The sequence below is a fragment of the Eurosta solidaginis genome, chromosome 3 (genome assembly GCF_040869045.1).
Source record: "Eurosta solidaginis isolate ZX-2024a chromosome 3, ASM4086904v1, whole genome shotgun sequence".
NCBI lineage: Eukaryota > Metazoa > Arthropoda > Insecta > Diptera > Tephritidae > Eurosta > Eurosta solidaginis.
In genome coordinates, this window is record NC_090321.1 from 145,878,442 (window position 1) to 145,893,036 (window position 14,595).

General features: G+C 40.0%; 1 protein-coding gene across 9 annotated transcripts in view; it reads right to left on the minus strand.

Moving 5' to 3' along the window:
- Positions 1 to 3,544: 3,544 nt before the first annotated feature.
- Positions 3,545 to 14,595, minus strand: part of vlc (vulcan) — a 303,152-nt gene continuing 292,101 nt past the window's right edge. For all 9 annotated transcript variants that reach the window (XM_067773205.1, XM_067773208.1, XM_067773204.1 and 6 more), the window contains one exon: positions 3,545 to 4,407. In XM_067773205.1, coding sequence (XP_067629306.1) covers positions 4,120 to 4,407 — 288 coding nt within the window. In that variant the 3' untranslated portion in view covers positions 3,545 to 4,119. The remainder of the gene's footprint in view (positions 4,408 to 14,595) is intronic.

Here is a 14,595-nt window from a genome sequence, read left to right on the forward strand (position 1 = left end):
AGGTCCGAACTAACGGTTGGCGCCACAGACAATAGCTCTCCCAGCTTCCTACAATACAAGTACCACTTAGTACTTTTGGGTTCCTAAAAGGAAGGCGATTTAGTCGCCACTACTTCGTATGCGCATTACTCTGCGCTCCCTTTCAGCATGCATCAATCTTGTCATTACTATAAAATCCATCTTGCTCACAGCAGTCCAACAATCTATTTGTCCGCACATTCGTGGAACTATATTCTTAATGGAAGGGTCGTCTCTAAAAACTCTGTGTACAGATAGTCTTTCGCCGTGAAAACGAGAGCAGTGAAACATTACATGTTCTGCGCTTTTCAATTCGGCCCCCTCAATATCTGTGTGAGGTGGTAAATTTGTTCGCCGTGTACCATTCCGTTATATTCCGAACCAGCTTGAAGGTCCAGCGCCCTTTTCTCGATTCTTCCCGCCGTTCTCGCCACCTAAATATTATTCGTGACCTTGCGCTTTTATTAGCATCTTGAGATGGTCGGCTGATTACAATGCCATACAGATCGGCCATTTCACCTGAGAGTAGATCTACTGGGATTTTCCTGGATAAAACATCAATCGCTTCGTCGGACACCGACCGATAAGCACATGCTATTCGTATAGCAGTAATGCGGTAAGCTGCTACTATATATTTTTGGTGGACCATTTTAGATCCGTGCCATACTGGTGCTGCACATAATATTATAGAGCTTGGTACGTTGGATAATAGCTGACGGGTAGCTTCGTCTGGGCCGCCGATGTTGGGCATTATTCGTGTTAGGGCTCCACTAACTGTAGAAACTTTCTCCCCCATCGCCCTAAAGTGCTCCTTAAAAGTTCGTTTTCAGTCAATGATTACTCTTAGATATTGTAAGGAAGGCTTTGAATTTATTTGATAATCTCCTATGGTTCCCCATGTTCGTCAGCCAATCCTTTATTCTTCCCACGGCGTCATTAAATAATGCTTGGAGCAATTAAGTTTCTTGGCCACTGCTACTACATCATCTGCATAGCCGACAATTTCCGTGCCTACGGGAAGGTCGATTTGTAGCACACCGTCATACATTGCATTCCAAAGAGTTGGACCTAGAACAGATCCCTGGCACCGCCCGTGATGTGCTTTCTTGGTCCCTCATCCGTATCAAAAAGCACTTTTTCGCTTAAATAGCTACCAATTATTCGGAGCAGGTAAGCAGGTGTGCCAAAGTTTCGTAGCGCTGTCATTATCTGCATCCAGTTCGCCGTGTTAAAAGCATTTCTAATATCCAAAGTTATCAGTGCACAGAGCTGCCTTTTACTTTGGCCTCCGGTTATGGCTCCGCGGGCTATATTGACAACTGTTGGTATTGGATCTATAGTGGATCTCGATTTTCGAAATACAAACTGACTATTTGACAGGGTTCCCAGGGTCTGCTGCAGACGCTCACTAATAATACATTCGAGAATCTTTCCTATTGAATCCAACATACAAAGTGGCCTGTATGAAGATGGCTGGTCGGGCATCTTACCAGGTTTCAGCAAAAGAACCAGTCTACGGCGTTTCCATGAGCGGGCGAAGACGCCTTCTTGGAAACAGGCGTTGAAGAGATCCGTAAATATCGATGTTCTAGAGGTTATCGCTGATTTAAGAGCTATATTTCGCACTCCACCCAGTCCTGGAGACTTACTGTCCGCAACTCCTTATGTTGCATTTAGTACCTCCTGCTCTGTTATTTCTGGGATTCCATTCCTTCGAGGTCCTCACTTTGATAGGTCCAGTAATCTTGTGTCGGAAAGAGTTTCTACAATTCTTCTCATTAATATCGGGCATGTAGGCTGCTCTGATTACCACCCTTTAATTTTCGCCATCACCGTTCTGTAAGCCAATCCCCGAAGATCAAGATCGGCACTATGCGTCAGTTCCTTGAAGCACGCTCTCTTGCCCTTTTTTTATAGTATTTTTAAACGCCGTTTTTTGGGCTAAGTAGGTATTGTAGAGCTCATCATATCGTGGCGACGACCGTGCCCTTCGCCGTGCCTTGTGGCATTTTCTACACTCCTCCGCTATTTCCTCATTCTACAAATATACCGAAGTCCGATTTACTTTTGCGCGACTTCTGGGCATGGCAGCATCACACGCCATACCTAATGACTTAGATATTTGAACCGAAAGATCTTCCGCATGTGCCCTTCGTATTATGGCATCATTCCATACAACACCAAATGTTTCTCGTTCTAAAAGGTGTTATTTCTATCTTCTTCTTTGCAGTTGGTTGGAAGCTGTCCTTGGTGAAGTTTCCACTAGCTCTAGGCTAATAGCTTTGTGGTCGCTGTGTGTGTAGACGTTACTGATGGACCATTTTGCTCGTCTCGCTATTTCGCTCCACGCAAACTTGAGATCTATAATGGAGCGTCTATTTCCAGTGTCGAATGTATATTTCCCTGCCTCATTTAGAAGTTCTAGCCTCAGGGGTGTAAGGCTTTCGAGAAGAACTCTACCTCTATCGGTAGTTCTACTACTACCTCAAAGAGTTGACCATGCATTGAAATCTCCACATATTATAAGCGGGTGTTTCCCCCGTGCTTCTATGGTCATCCCAAGAATCATGTTCTCAAACTCCTCCCTACTCACTGTAACAAAAGTCGTGTCATTCCCCCTATTACATATACAGCGTCCCTCATCTACAATAAAAGTACATGAAGACTCACCTCTAGTATTGGTATCCGAGCTTCCCCACATCATGTGGTGGGCATTAACATCGGCACCCACAATCACGCCAACACCTCTCCGCCTTGCTTCAGCGGTATCGCAAGTGGTGGTCCCGCTACGTCCCCATGGGTCATATACCCACAGATCACCCACATTTCATTACTGCCCGCTCGAGGCAGACTATGGTTATGTCAGCATTAGAGAGAATAAAAGCTTTAAACTCCTTTTTAACAAGCAGACAGAATCTAGGCTTACCTGCCCCCCCATACACCAACAAAGGTGTTAAATTTTCTAGTCCTTAATCCAGAAATATTTCCACCGTTACTACTCTGCCACGGCTCCTGCACAAATACTATATCCACTCCGCCTTTTCCAAGGCAGACGATTTACACTGATGACGGATCCCGCCATCGATGATTCCCCTCGGAGGCTGGGAGTTCCTCCTCTGCCCTATTACCCAGACGACCAAAACTGATAACACGTCCCGCCATCGACGGGACGTCAACAGTGTGACCGCCCAAAAAAATTAGCTTCGTAAACGCAGAATACCACTTTTCTGGGCCGGGGCTAGGTTCAACACCTTCCCGGAACAAGAAAGTATGGACCAGTACCACTGAAATGACCTGTCCTGACGATAATAATTTGTGGGAGGGACGCAACAATTTAAATGGGGTTACACTGAAATTACAGCCCTTGGACGGAACAAATCCCGTGGGAAGCGAGGTTCAACGTGGTCGTATCAAATAGTTTCCGAGATGGTCGGGCTAATATTTTAATGGTGCATTTGAGCGGGTCTGATCTGTATCCGACAAGGGGCCATCACTACCAGAATTATTTGGAATTAAACAAAACACGTATTGCTTTATTTCTAAAATAGTATAATTACTTTCTTACACTTAAAATTTGAATTAAATATATGTCTTTTTTTAGTAAAAATTATACATGTGACAAACACGCAAAATTCATTCGATAAATTAATTAATATAAAAATATCAAAAAAGTTCGAATAATTTTTCACGGTTTTAAGCTAGTAACAGTAAATATATTTTAACTAATTTGAAAACTATGATTTTGGCTCCATATAGTATATTTTTAAAGCGAAAATGAAGTGTATAAAAGAGTTATATTGCATTTTCAATGTTAATGATTTAGAATCCCTTAATCGATTATATATATATAAATAACATAGAATTTGGGCATGATTTACTTAATTTCTTGATAGCACGCTGCTTCATTATTTAAGATTAACCTACCAAACGAGTATTATTATTGGTGTATACAATTTTATCAAGTTTATATGGAAAAAATAATTGGAGAAGACAAATATTATATAAGATATACATATAAATGTCATGGGGCTTATTTCTTATTCGATTTCGTTAGAGGACTAGCTAGGGATTAGTGAGAAGAACTTTATTCTTCTCATCATTTCATTTATTAGTTTTGACAAATATCTCAACGGCATCAACATTTGTTTCAAGAGAATGCATAGTCGAGGTAGTAGTTTTTCCGGACAACGCAATTTTATTTTTACGCTTCATTTCTTGCAACATTTTTCTTTGTGAGTCCCTTTTCAAAGTTGCGGCAGATTTAGCTGAGTTTGATTTTAGTTCACTTGCGTTTGATGTATTATGCTTTACTTTTTTGTTAACAGTCTTAGTGGTTTTTTGTGGAACTTTTGTCGGCTTATTTGAGTCCTTCATGTCTTCAACAGATTTCTAGAAATAAAATGTTATATTAAGGGTATATCTTTACCATTATTCAATACTGATAAATAAATATTACTAATCGTTACGATTACAGGTTTAATTATTTGCTTGAGAAAAAATTTGTTGATTACAACATACATATGTTTTCAATTCGCAAGAAATTGAAAAAAATAAAAAATGTCTTTATTTTTTATTCCTTTAGTTATTTTTTTTTTTTTTACAATTTATTACATTTATTTTTATTTTTTTATTATGTTTGATTACTTTTCCCGTTATTTGAAAGAAACATTACCGTTTATTGCATGGTAAGATCGAACTAACCGGTCAATAAAGATCTCACGCGGACTGAAAGTGTCTACAGTGAATATAGAATTTGTTTGAGGACCAAACGGAAACCCCCAAACAGGTACCAGAACTAATGTTTAATGTAACTCCGTCCTCTTGGCAAATACTAGAGGGTTCATAGGACCAAGCCTTATTGCTGCTTCGAGGTCCTGCAACCGTGTTCCCACAGCAGCCGGTTCATCATATGCCAGGTAAGAGTATTTCTGATCGCGACATTGGTCCCATGCAGTGCATGCCTAAGCCAGTTCAATTTAGGAACGAAGTCTCAAAGGCTAGAAGAATTAAACAGGGGGTACCACAGGGTGATGTCCTATCCTCGCGTATTTTCTACACATCAAAGATCCCTTCCCTACCGGAAGGAGTTATTCATTTCCTATGCCGACGACTGCACGATAATGGCAACGAAACCTGACCCTCCATTAGATGAATAAGTTTCTAAAATAAACAGCAGCCTTTCTGGTGTCTTCACCTCGCGTAACGTGGCATTAAAAGCCACGGCCACTCAGTTTACGACGTAAAAGGAACTGATGACGCAAATATCGTTCATGTCGATGGTGTTACCCTGTCGGCTGTCAGTCACCCAAACATCTTAAGGGTAACGTTTGATTATACCCTCACCACATGCCACCGAAATTTTATCTAAAGTACAAAGCCGTAACAAAATCCTCAAGTCACTTGTCGGCAGCACTGGAGGAAAAGATAAAGCAAAGCAATTGGCCGCCAGCTCATGTGCGAAGCGTCACCAGTTTGGTCGCCTTGTCTAAAAAACACATACTGGAAAAGGCTGCAGGCCTGTCAAAACGCTGCAATCAGAACTGCCACAAGATGTCTCCGTATGATACCTGAAAATCACCTATTTAGTGATGCCAAAGAGCTCAACATTAAATAGCATACCGAAATGTTGAACAGACAGTTTTTGCCAAATTATCACAAACCGGGACACCCTAGCAATTAACTGCTTGATCTAGCCCCGCTCCAAGAGGGTTAAGGGAACATCTCCATAAGCACTATGAATTGATCCAGACATGCGTAAGGAGGCCCTAAGCACAATCCACACAAAATTGCCAGGACGCGACCGGTGAACCCTGTTATCAATATACAATATCCTACCTGTGCAGAAGAAAGCACACTACCAAGGGAGACACCCTGACCCATCTTCGTTCTGGACACTGTAACAGGTTACACTCGTAATTGTCCAGAATCAACCTCGACACACGTTATGTATGTCCTGAATGCGATGTGTCCCCACATGATACCAACTCTTCAATTTTAATGTGGAACCTATGCCTCTAACACTTATCTCCCTATGGTCCGCCCCTGTTAAAACTGCCAGTTTTCTTGGACTTCCGTTAGAGAACTTTGATAACAATTTGTGAGTGGTCGCACCCATTGAATGGGCGAAGCACTATTAACACAACAACAACTGATCTGAAAACCCTGCCACCACTTGTAGCTGGCTGGCGCCTTGACCTCGCAACCACATGATACGATCACAGAACGTCTTCAACCGTTTGTTCCTACATCCCGCACTGCCTTCATCTTCTGAAGGTTCATGATGGGTAATATGACTGGACACTATCTTCTGGCGCCACGTGCTTATAAATTAGTTTAAGTAGTTTCCCTCCAATGTTTATACTGCTCTGATCACGGCTACTACTTCTGCCTGATCTCTTTATTCCTTATCAGCAGGTTATACTACAAAACTATACCTTTCATTACACTGAAAACATCGGTCTAACACGTTTGAGCGCCCTACCGCCAACATACCGCCGCTATTGTGGCTGTAAGAGAGCCATCGAAGCGTAGTTACGGGATCAGGTAGTCTGTTAGTCCAATAAATAATGACTCTAGTCTCATTAGCGCTATGTTCCTCGCCACCAGGTCTACAAGTGGGTCCCACGTACATAGCACCATTCTTTAACACGAATAAAGTGCCGCCGAGACCTTCTCCGCTCTCTCCTTTACGTTGAGCTTCCATGAAAACTTACTGTCTAGAACAGTGATGCATAAAGCTAGCAGAACTTCAAATACAAACGCAAAATTTCTTAAATATATGTGTACAAAGAGAATGGTGAACAAAATTTGAACATAGAATTTACGCGTGAGATGTTTACAGCTTAAATATAAGTGACAACTGATTCAGTGCTTGCTCTGCTGAATATCAGAGTTTGCGCTCACGCGACATGTACATAGGTAAACGTCGATTAAATTTCCAAAGCTCCAAGAAGCTTTCAAGAGCAGGTATGGCCTACAATGTTTCTAGATATTTAGTTATTGTTGTTGTATTTATTGCAAGATTTCTCCTGCAGGGTCACCCCTCCTTTCTTAGGCCTAGTCCAATTGGGACCTTTTGTCTCTTTGTAAACAAGATCATATCCGTCTTATCCGCGTTGGCGGTCAACCCGACATTAGATTCCCAGGTATGTACATTTCGAAGTGCCCGATCCATCAAAAAGCTAACTGTTGGAAGACATTTTCCACTTATGACAACTGCAACGTAAATTTTACGAGTACCTCGTTGAACCATCTGAGTAGTTGGTTGATAACCAGCGTCCACAACAGAAGTGATAATACCCTACCCTTCAGCGTGCCTTTGACCACTGATTTCCTGGCCTCACAAATCCTCCATTGTGAAGTAATCTTCCTGCAATTTAGCATGCAGCCGATGTTATTAATACCTGTAGGGTGCTTGCTTAATTTTAGTTTATAACTTTATTTTAATTTAACTTAAATGATTTAATACTTTACATTTTGTTTTATATGTATATATTTCAAGTTTAAATTTTGAATTTTCGATATTAAAAAATTTGATTCGGGTGGAAATTATTAAATAATATACACGCAAACATTAAGGCGTATTTTTAATTATTAAGTTTTTATGTTTATATAAAAGCGTGGCTTAAATTACCACATTGGCGATCCTGCATAAACGACGTTAAAAAAATATTGATAATGACGAATCATTAAATTAGAGGATATTGATGACAATTTGTGATCGGCCGCGCCTATTGGATGGGACGAAGCACTACTACAATAACAACAACTTCCGCTTGGAAGACGCTGCAGGTATTAGCCAACTTAAACTTGCGGCTTGCATTCATCCCCCCACCAAACTTTCCGTCCAACCTCAACCCATCCGTGAACAAATTAACCGGTCGCCTGCCCCAGATGAGTCCTCGTCCCCATTCCTCTCTCGGAGAAATGACTGGGGTGAAGGTTGCACAGGGAGCAGTTTTCGGCACACAATACTGTCAGGGGTAAAGTCCACGCTGGTAAGAAGGCTAATGACCGAAGTCAGAAGGCCCATATCACGAAGCCTGACCAACGACCGGGCCGCGGATGTTCAGCATGACATTCAATTCCAGGGTAGGTGTTGTTCTAAGAGCGCCGCTGATACCAACCAGCTCTATCCGTTGTACTGGCACTAATATTTTGGTGGTGCTCGCCCTATCCAATGCATTCCACCAGACCAGCGCCTCATAGAGCAGGATCGGGTGGACTACCATCTCACAAAGCCAATGTACTACTCCCGGCGAGAGCCCCGATCTTTTGCCGATAGCTCCCCCGCAGCAGTATAAGGCAACCGCCGCTTTCCTGGCACTGCCTTTCAAATCTGTCCAAAACAATCCCCAAATATTCAACCATATCAGAAAGTACCAACGTTACCTCCAATCGAGGGAGTTCTGACAGCGGGCATCTTATATCTACTGGTAAAAAGAACCAGTTCGGGTTTTCCCGGGTTGACCGCCACTCCACATGATTCAGAAAACATAGCCACAGTAACCAGAAATTTTCCCCTGACTAGGATATGCAGGCCATCTGAATAGGCAATCACCTAACAGTCATCGGCTTCCAGCTCCACAAGAAGCTCGTTAACTACCATAACCCAGAGCAGAGGAGATAGAACACCCCCTGTGGCGTGCCCCTGCACATTTTCTTCTCGATTATGGCCCCTCCCCACTACGCTGCCACAGTTCTGCTGCAGGGAAGTTTGTTAATAAATTTAACCCGCGCCCCTCGACTCCTAAACCAACCAGAGCCCTTGATTGCCCATAGGAACACATTTTTAAAAGCCACCTCGATGTTAGGAAAGTACCCAGAGCAAACTCTTTGTGTTCTAGGGAGCCCTCTATTTGCTTTACAATTGAATGGAAAGCAGTTTCCGTTAATCTTCCTCTAAAATAGATGTCGGATGTGAAGGGAGGAATGCTTTTCCGTAGGCACAGGTCAATCAATCGCTCAAACATCTTAAGAAGAAACGACGAGAGTTTGATTGGCCTGAAATCCTTAAGTGATACATGAGAGCTGCGGCCGGCTTTCGGAATGAACCTATTATTTTTGGCACAACAAATCTCGCAACATAGAATAAAGCTTTCAAAAAGCTGCACGTGTGCTACAAGAACAACTACAACCAAAAAATTTGTGCGAGAACATAACGAGTTCAATATCAATAGGTTTATGCGAAGATCCGTAAATATTCGGGCGACAACACCAAAAGCCGTTAGGAGTGGTTGGCGAAAACGCTACCATCACGCATCGACTGCCGCCATAAATGAAATATCGATGTAAGATTGTGTCGGCGAGTACAAAAACACACATAGCCACGATTGCGACGAGAAATTAATAAGAGAAGAAAAACATTTTATTGTTTACATGCATATATATATGTATGTATGTATAAATTAGTTTCAAACCTTAACTAAAAATTAAAAATCTAAAACTTGCAAACACCCTCCTAGCGAGATTTTCTTTTAATATTTACAATAAACTCACTTTTAGTAAACATAAACTTATTAACGTCTGCTTTTCAAAAAATGTCCGATTCCGAAATTGGAAATCGTGAACCTTCCGAGTTCTATCGGTGTCTCGTTTCAATATCCCGATTTTAATCAAAAAGTCCTTAAATGATTGTGGATAAGGAAACTACCAAATAGCTTAAGCGCAATTATAGCCAGTTCCGGTACGAATATTATTAACGAATTGATTAGTTTAGCTGATAGATTCTGGGGAGTCATTAATAAAAGCGAAACAGTTTCACATGAAATCTATCAAAATTCAAAAAGGAACTTAGTCAAAAGGTCAATGTCCCATTCCTCCTCATACCCATCAAAATCACGAATTTATCCAAATCATTTCTGTACGTATCTTTACAAATTTGGGATTAGAAAGTGTGAAGATCCATGTACCTTTTTAAACAAGAAATACAGTAAGCCTAAATAAATAAATTCCCTGGACTGTGTTGTTGGATGCTTAAAGCTCGTACAGCTCATCATTAAATCTTCTTCTCGCCAACGCGTAGAGGTCTTTCGAAGAACTTTTCTCTCGAACACTCCCAGAGCCGCTTTATCTGATGTTGTCATGGTCCATGCTTCTGCACCATGTAGCAGGACGGGTACGATAGGTGACTTGCAAGCATGATTTTCGTTTGCTGAGAGAGGACTTTACTTTTCAGTTGACTAGTCCAAAGTAGCATTTATTGGGAAGAGTGATTTTTCGGTTGATTTCAGTGCTGATTATGTTGTTAGTGTTAATGCTGGTTCCCAAATAAACGAAGTCTTGTACTATTTCTGCCAACAGTAGCGTGGTTGCCAAGGCGCATATTCGCTGACTCTTTGCTCGATGACAGCAGGTACTTCATTTTGTCCTCATTCACCATCAAACCCATCTTTACCGCGTCTCTTTCCAGTTTGGAGTAAGAAGAACTTACGACGCGGGTGTTCACGCCAATGATATCAATGTCATCCGCATTCGCTAGTAATTGCACGATTTTATATAATATTGTTCCAGAGCGGTTAAGTTATGCAGCTAGTATAATTTTCTCCAGCATCAAATTAAAGAAATCGCACGATTTCTGAAACCTCGTTTAGTTTCGAACGGCTCGGAGAGCTCCTTCCCAATTCTGACTGAGCTGATGGTGTTGTTCAACGTAATTTTGCACAGGCGTATACGGCTTGCGGGGGAACCAAACATACATAGCGCCATATAAGTAGCTCATTTTCGTGCTATCGAAATCGAAAAAGAGGTGATGTGTGTAAACTTTTTTTCGCGGGGGTTTTCAAAGATTTGGCGCATTGTGTAAATCTGGTCGATGGTAGATTTACCAGGTCTGAAGCCGCACTCATAAGGTCCAATCAGTCAATTAATGGTGGGCCTCAATCTATCGCACAATACACTTGACAGGACCTTATATGCGATATTATGGAGGCAGATTCCGCGATAATTGGCGCAGTTTGTAAGATCCCCTTTCTTGTCGAAGGGGCAAAGAACACTTAGATTCCAATCGCCGGGCATGCACCCATCGCACCATATTTTGCAAAGATGATGTATGAATCTTACCAACTCCTAGCCGCCGTATATGAATAGCTCCGCAGACAATCCATCAGCGCCCGCGTCCTTGTTTTTTAATTTGGTTATTGCCATTTTTAATTCGTCATAATCAGGTGGGGGGCATTAATCCCATCAGCATACATTGCGGGATCGGGTTCATCAGCCCTGTGCGGTACATCGTTGTCTCCATTCAGGAGAGCAGAGAAGTGTTCCCTCCATAATCTCCACTATTGCAACAAAGAACGGAGATTCAGAAATGTCAACTCGTCGTTTATTTATATATGATCGAGATAATAAGTAGAACTTCCTTATTGAGAGTGGGGCCGGAATTTCAGTACTGCCAGTTTCAAAAATTTTAAGTAAATATAAAACTTCGAACATAATTTTAAAACCGGCTAATGAAATTAAAATTTCGACAATTTCGGCAAAAAACTTTTAAATATTGATTTAGGATTAATGCGCGAATTTCCTTTCACGTTTTTGCTGATATAGCAAAACCCATAATAGGTGCTGATTGTTATATAGATAGGGCTTACTTATTGACGATAAAACAGACATTTAGTCGACCCGCTAACAAGTCTCTCAGTAAATACTATATCCCGTTTATGCAATATCTCTCTTCCCAATACTTTCTCTGTCGAAAATCAATATACGATGTTTTCCGTCTTTGATATCTGAACCAGATTACACGAAGCCAGTTAGATAAGCATGCTACGGTTCACAGGCTTGTTACTAAAGGAAGCGTTCTTTTTCTATTATCTGGAATATGTAGATGACCAAAATTCATCCGTAGTATCTGCCCTCCATTTAGTACCCCAGAAGGACGCGAATAATTGGCGTCCTTGTGGTGATTTCCGCAGACTGAACGTTGCAACAGTACCCGATCGTTATCCTTTGCCACATATCCATGACTTCAATATGAATCACCGAAATCGAAAATTGATTAAGTAAAAGCATACCATCAGATACCAATGGTCGAAGAAGATACATATATATAAATATATAATAACAACACCTTCGGTATGTTTGTGTTTTTACGTTTGCCTTTGGGTTGAGGAACTCGTCCCAACCATTTCAAAGGTTTATAAACGAGGTTGTAGGTGGTCTATCATCAGATGAGAAAGTAACAGCAATTCGTAGCTTTGAGCGGAAAAAATCTCTAAAACAGGCTCAAAAGTTCATAGGGATGGTAACTTTAGTGTGGGATGACACGTACACCAAAGCTTTTAAATGTATTAAATAAAAGTTTAATCTACGGTATTATTAAACCATTTAATAAAGATGCAAAACTTTCTTTCAGTGTTGATGTATCTAATACAGCAATTGGTGCTGTCATACAACATTTTAACGGCAAATCGGAGCCACACGGTTTTTATTCGAAAAAGCTTTCTCCATCAGAGACAAAGTATAGCGGATTCGACCGAGAGTTGTTAGCCATTTATTTAAATATCAAGCACTTTAGGTACCTTTTACAATAACGTCAGTTTACGGATTAGACCACAAACCATTGACATTTCCTTTAAATTCAAAAACAGATCGCAATCCTAGGCAAACTAGAGATCTCGAATTCATAGCGCAATTTACTAAGGATGTACAATATATAAAAGGAAAAGATAATATAGTAGCTGATACCTTGTCACGCCCTTTTGATGCTACGTGGAATCGCACACCCTGGTACGAAGGCTTCCCGTATTTTGATAGTTAAAAAGTATTATTAGAAAAATTTGAACAAGCAAATTAATTTATGGTCTATGGAATGTATAAATTATCAGAATTCTAAGGTGAACCATCATACAAAATCAACAATTAGCAAAAAAAAAATATAGTAGATTTGAACAAATTCATTTCGATACTGCAGGACCTTTACATACCTGTTTCAAGAGGACATCGATATATTTTTACTTTAATTGAGAGGTTTACTTGTAGGCCAGAAGCATATCCATTAAGGGGCATTCCTGCTGCAACTATTGCTAAGAAATTTGTTAACGAATATATTTCACGTTTTAGAGTTCCATTAAAAATTACCACAGATCAGGGCACTCAGTTTAAATCAAATTTGTTTTCGGAATTGACTAACATTTTTGGATTTCATAAAATTACAACGTCTTCGTACCATCCTCAAGCTAACGGATTGATAGAACGTTTCCATAGGCAGCTAAAGTCCTCAATAATGGTGTATGGGTGCATTAGCACTCACCTGATTATTTAGTAGTTAATACATCTAAAGTGTTGAAATTTGACCTAGGCTATTTTTACTAGAAATATTTCTTGTTATAAGCCTAATATGTGTATCGAAATTTTTTACGACGGAGTTATATTTTTTGAGGCTCTAGAAATATTGTGCTTGAACGAAATAGGGGCGTGGCGCCACCCACTAAAAAAATGTCTTGGCGTTGCACCGCCCATTTAAAAAAAATGTCTCCCGATTTTCTCTTACAATAAAACTTCTAGTCTACGACCCTTTTAAACATATTTTATATAAAAGCGGGCGTGGTTCTCAACCGATCCCGTCCATTTTTACTAGAAATATTTTGTTCTATAAGGAAAGTATGTGTACCCAATCTTATTACGATCCGTTAATTTTTCTTCGAGTTATGGCTTCCGAAACATAAAAAATTTGAATTTTTCCTATTTATTGTTATAATTTCACTTAGGAAAAGAAATTTCATTGATATAAAACTTATTTTTTTGCAAAGATAGATCTTATTTTATTCGTCCACGACATTTTTAAAAATCGTTTATATCAAGTGGGCGTGATCCTTAACCGATTTCGTTAATTTTTCTTTGAAGCATTCCTTATAGTAAAGGGATAATCAATAATTTTATGTGGGTTGGAAATTTGCAAATAACGTACACGCATACATTTAGGCGTATTTTTATCAATAAAACGTTTTTTTAAGTATACATAAAAGAGTGGCTTGCATCACCCCAATAACCTCCATGATCGCTTGTTTAGAGACATTGTTGAAAGCCCCTGCAATGTCAAAGAATAGGAGGAGGTGTACTCCTTATTTGTATTACAAATTGCAGTGCATTGTCTACCGACTAGCCTTTAGTGTTGTTTTGAGGGAAAAATTTGTACTTGACATTTGAGATAACCGCTATCGAGATTTTTGCATGAATGGACGGTAATGTTTCTTGCAACAAAGCGGCAAAATAAACAAAAGAATACTTAAAAAAAACTGAAAAATAATCAAAAGTTATCGAAAAACGTTTTTATCAGGTTCCCTGTCCCATATAATAATATCCGTGAAGTGCTTCACGCTCAACGATATTTTTCAAGATTCCTAATTACGTTGGAACAAATATTGAAGGTACATACGTTAATAAGCTTTTTAAAGATAACAGTAAAAAAAAATTTTACAAAAACAACAACAAAAATATTGACGAATTTTTTTCAAGTTTACAGTTTACAAAGTTTATACACCCACGTCCCATACGAAAAACAGAGTATGTTGTCTCTCATCACATTTAGGTAATTTCAATAGTACAAAGTATATCCAAAGTTGCTTATATTTGATACAC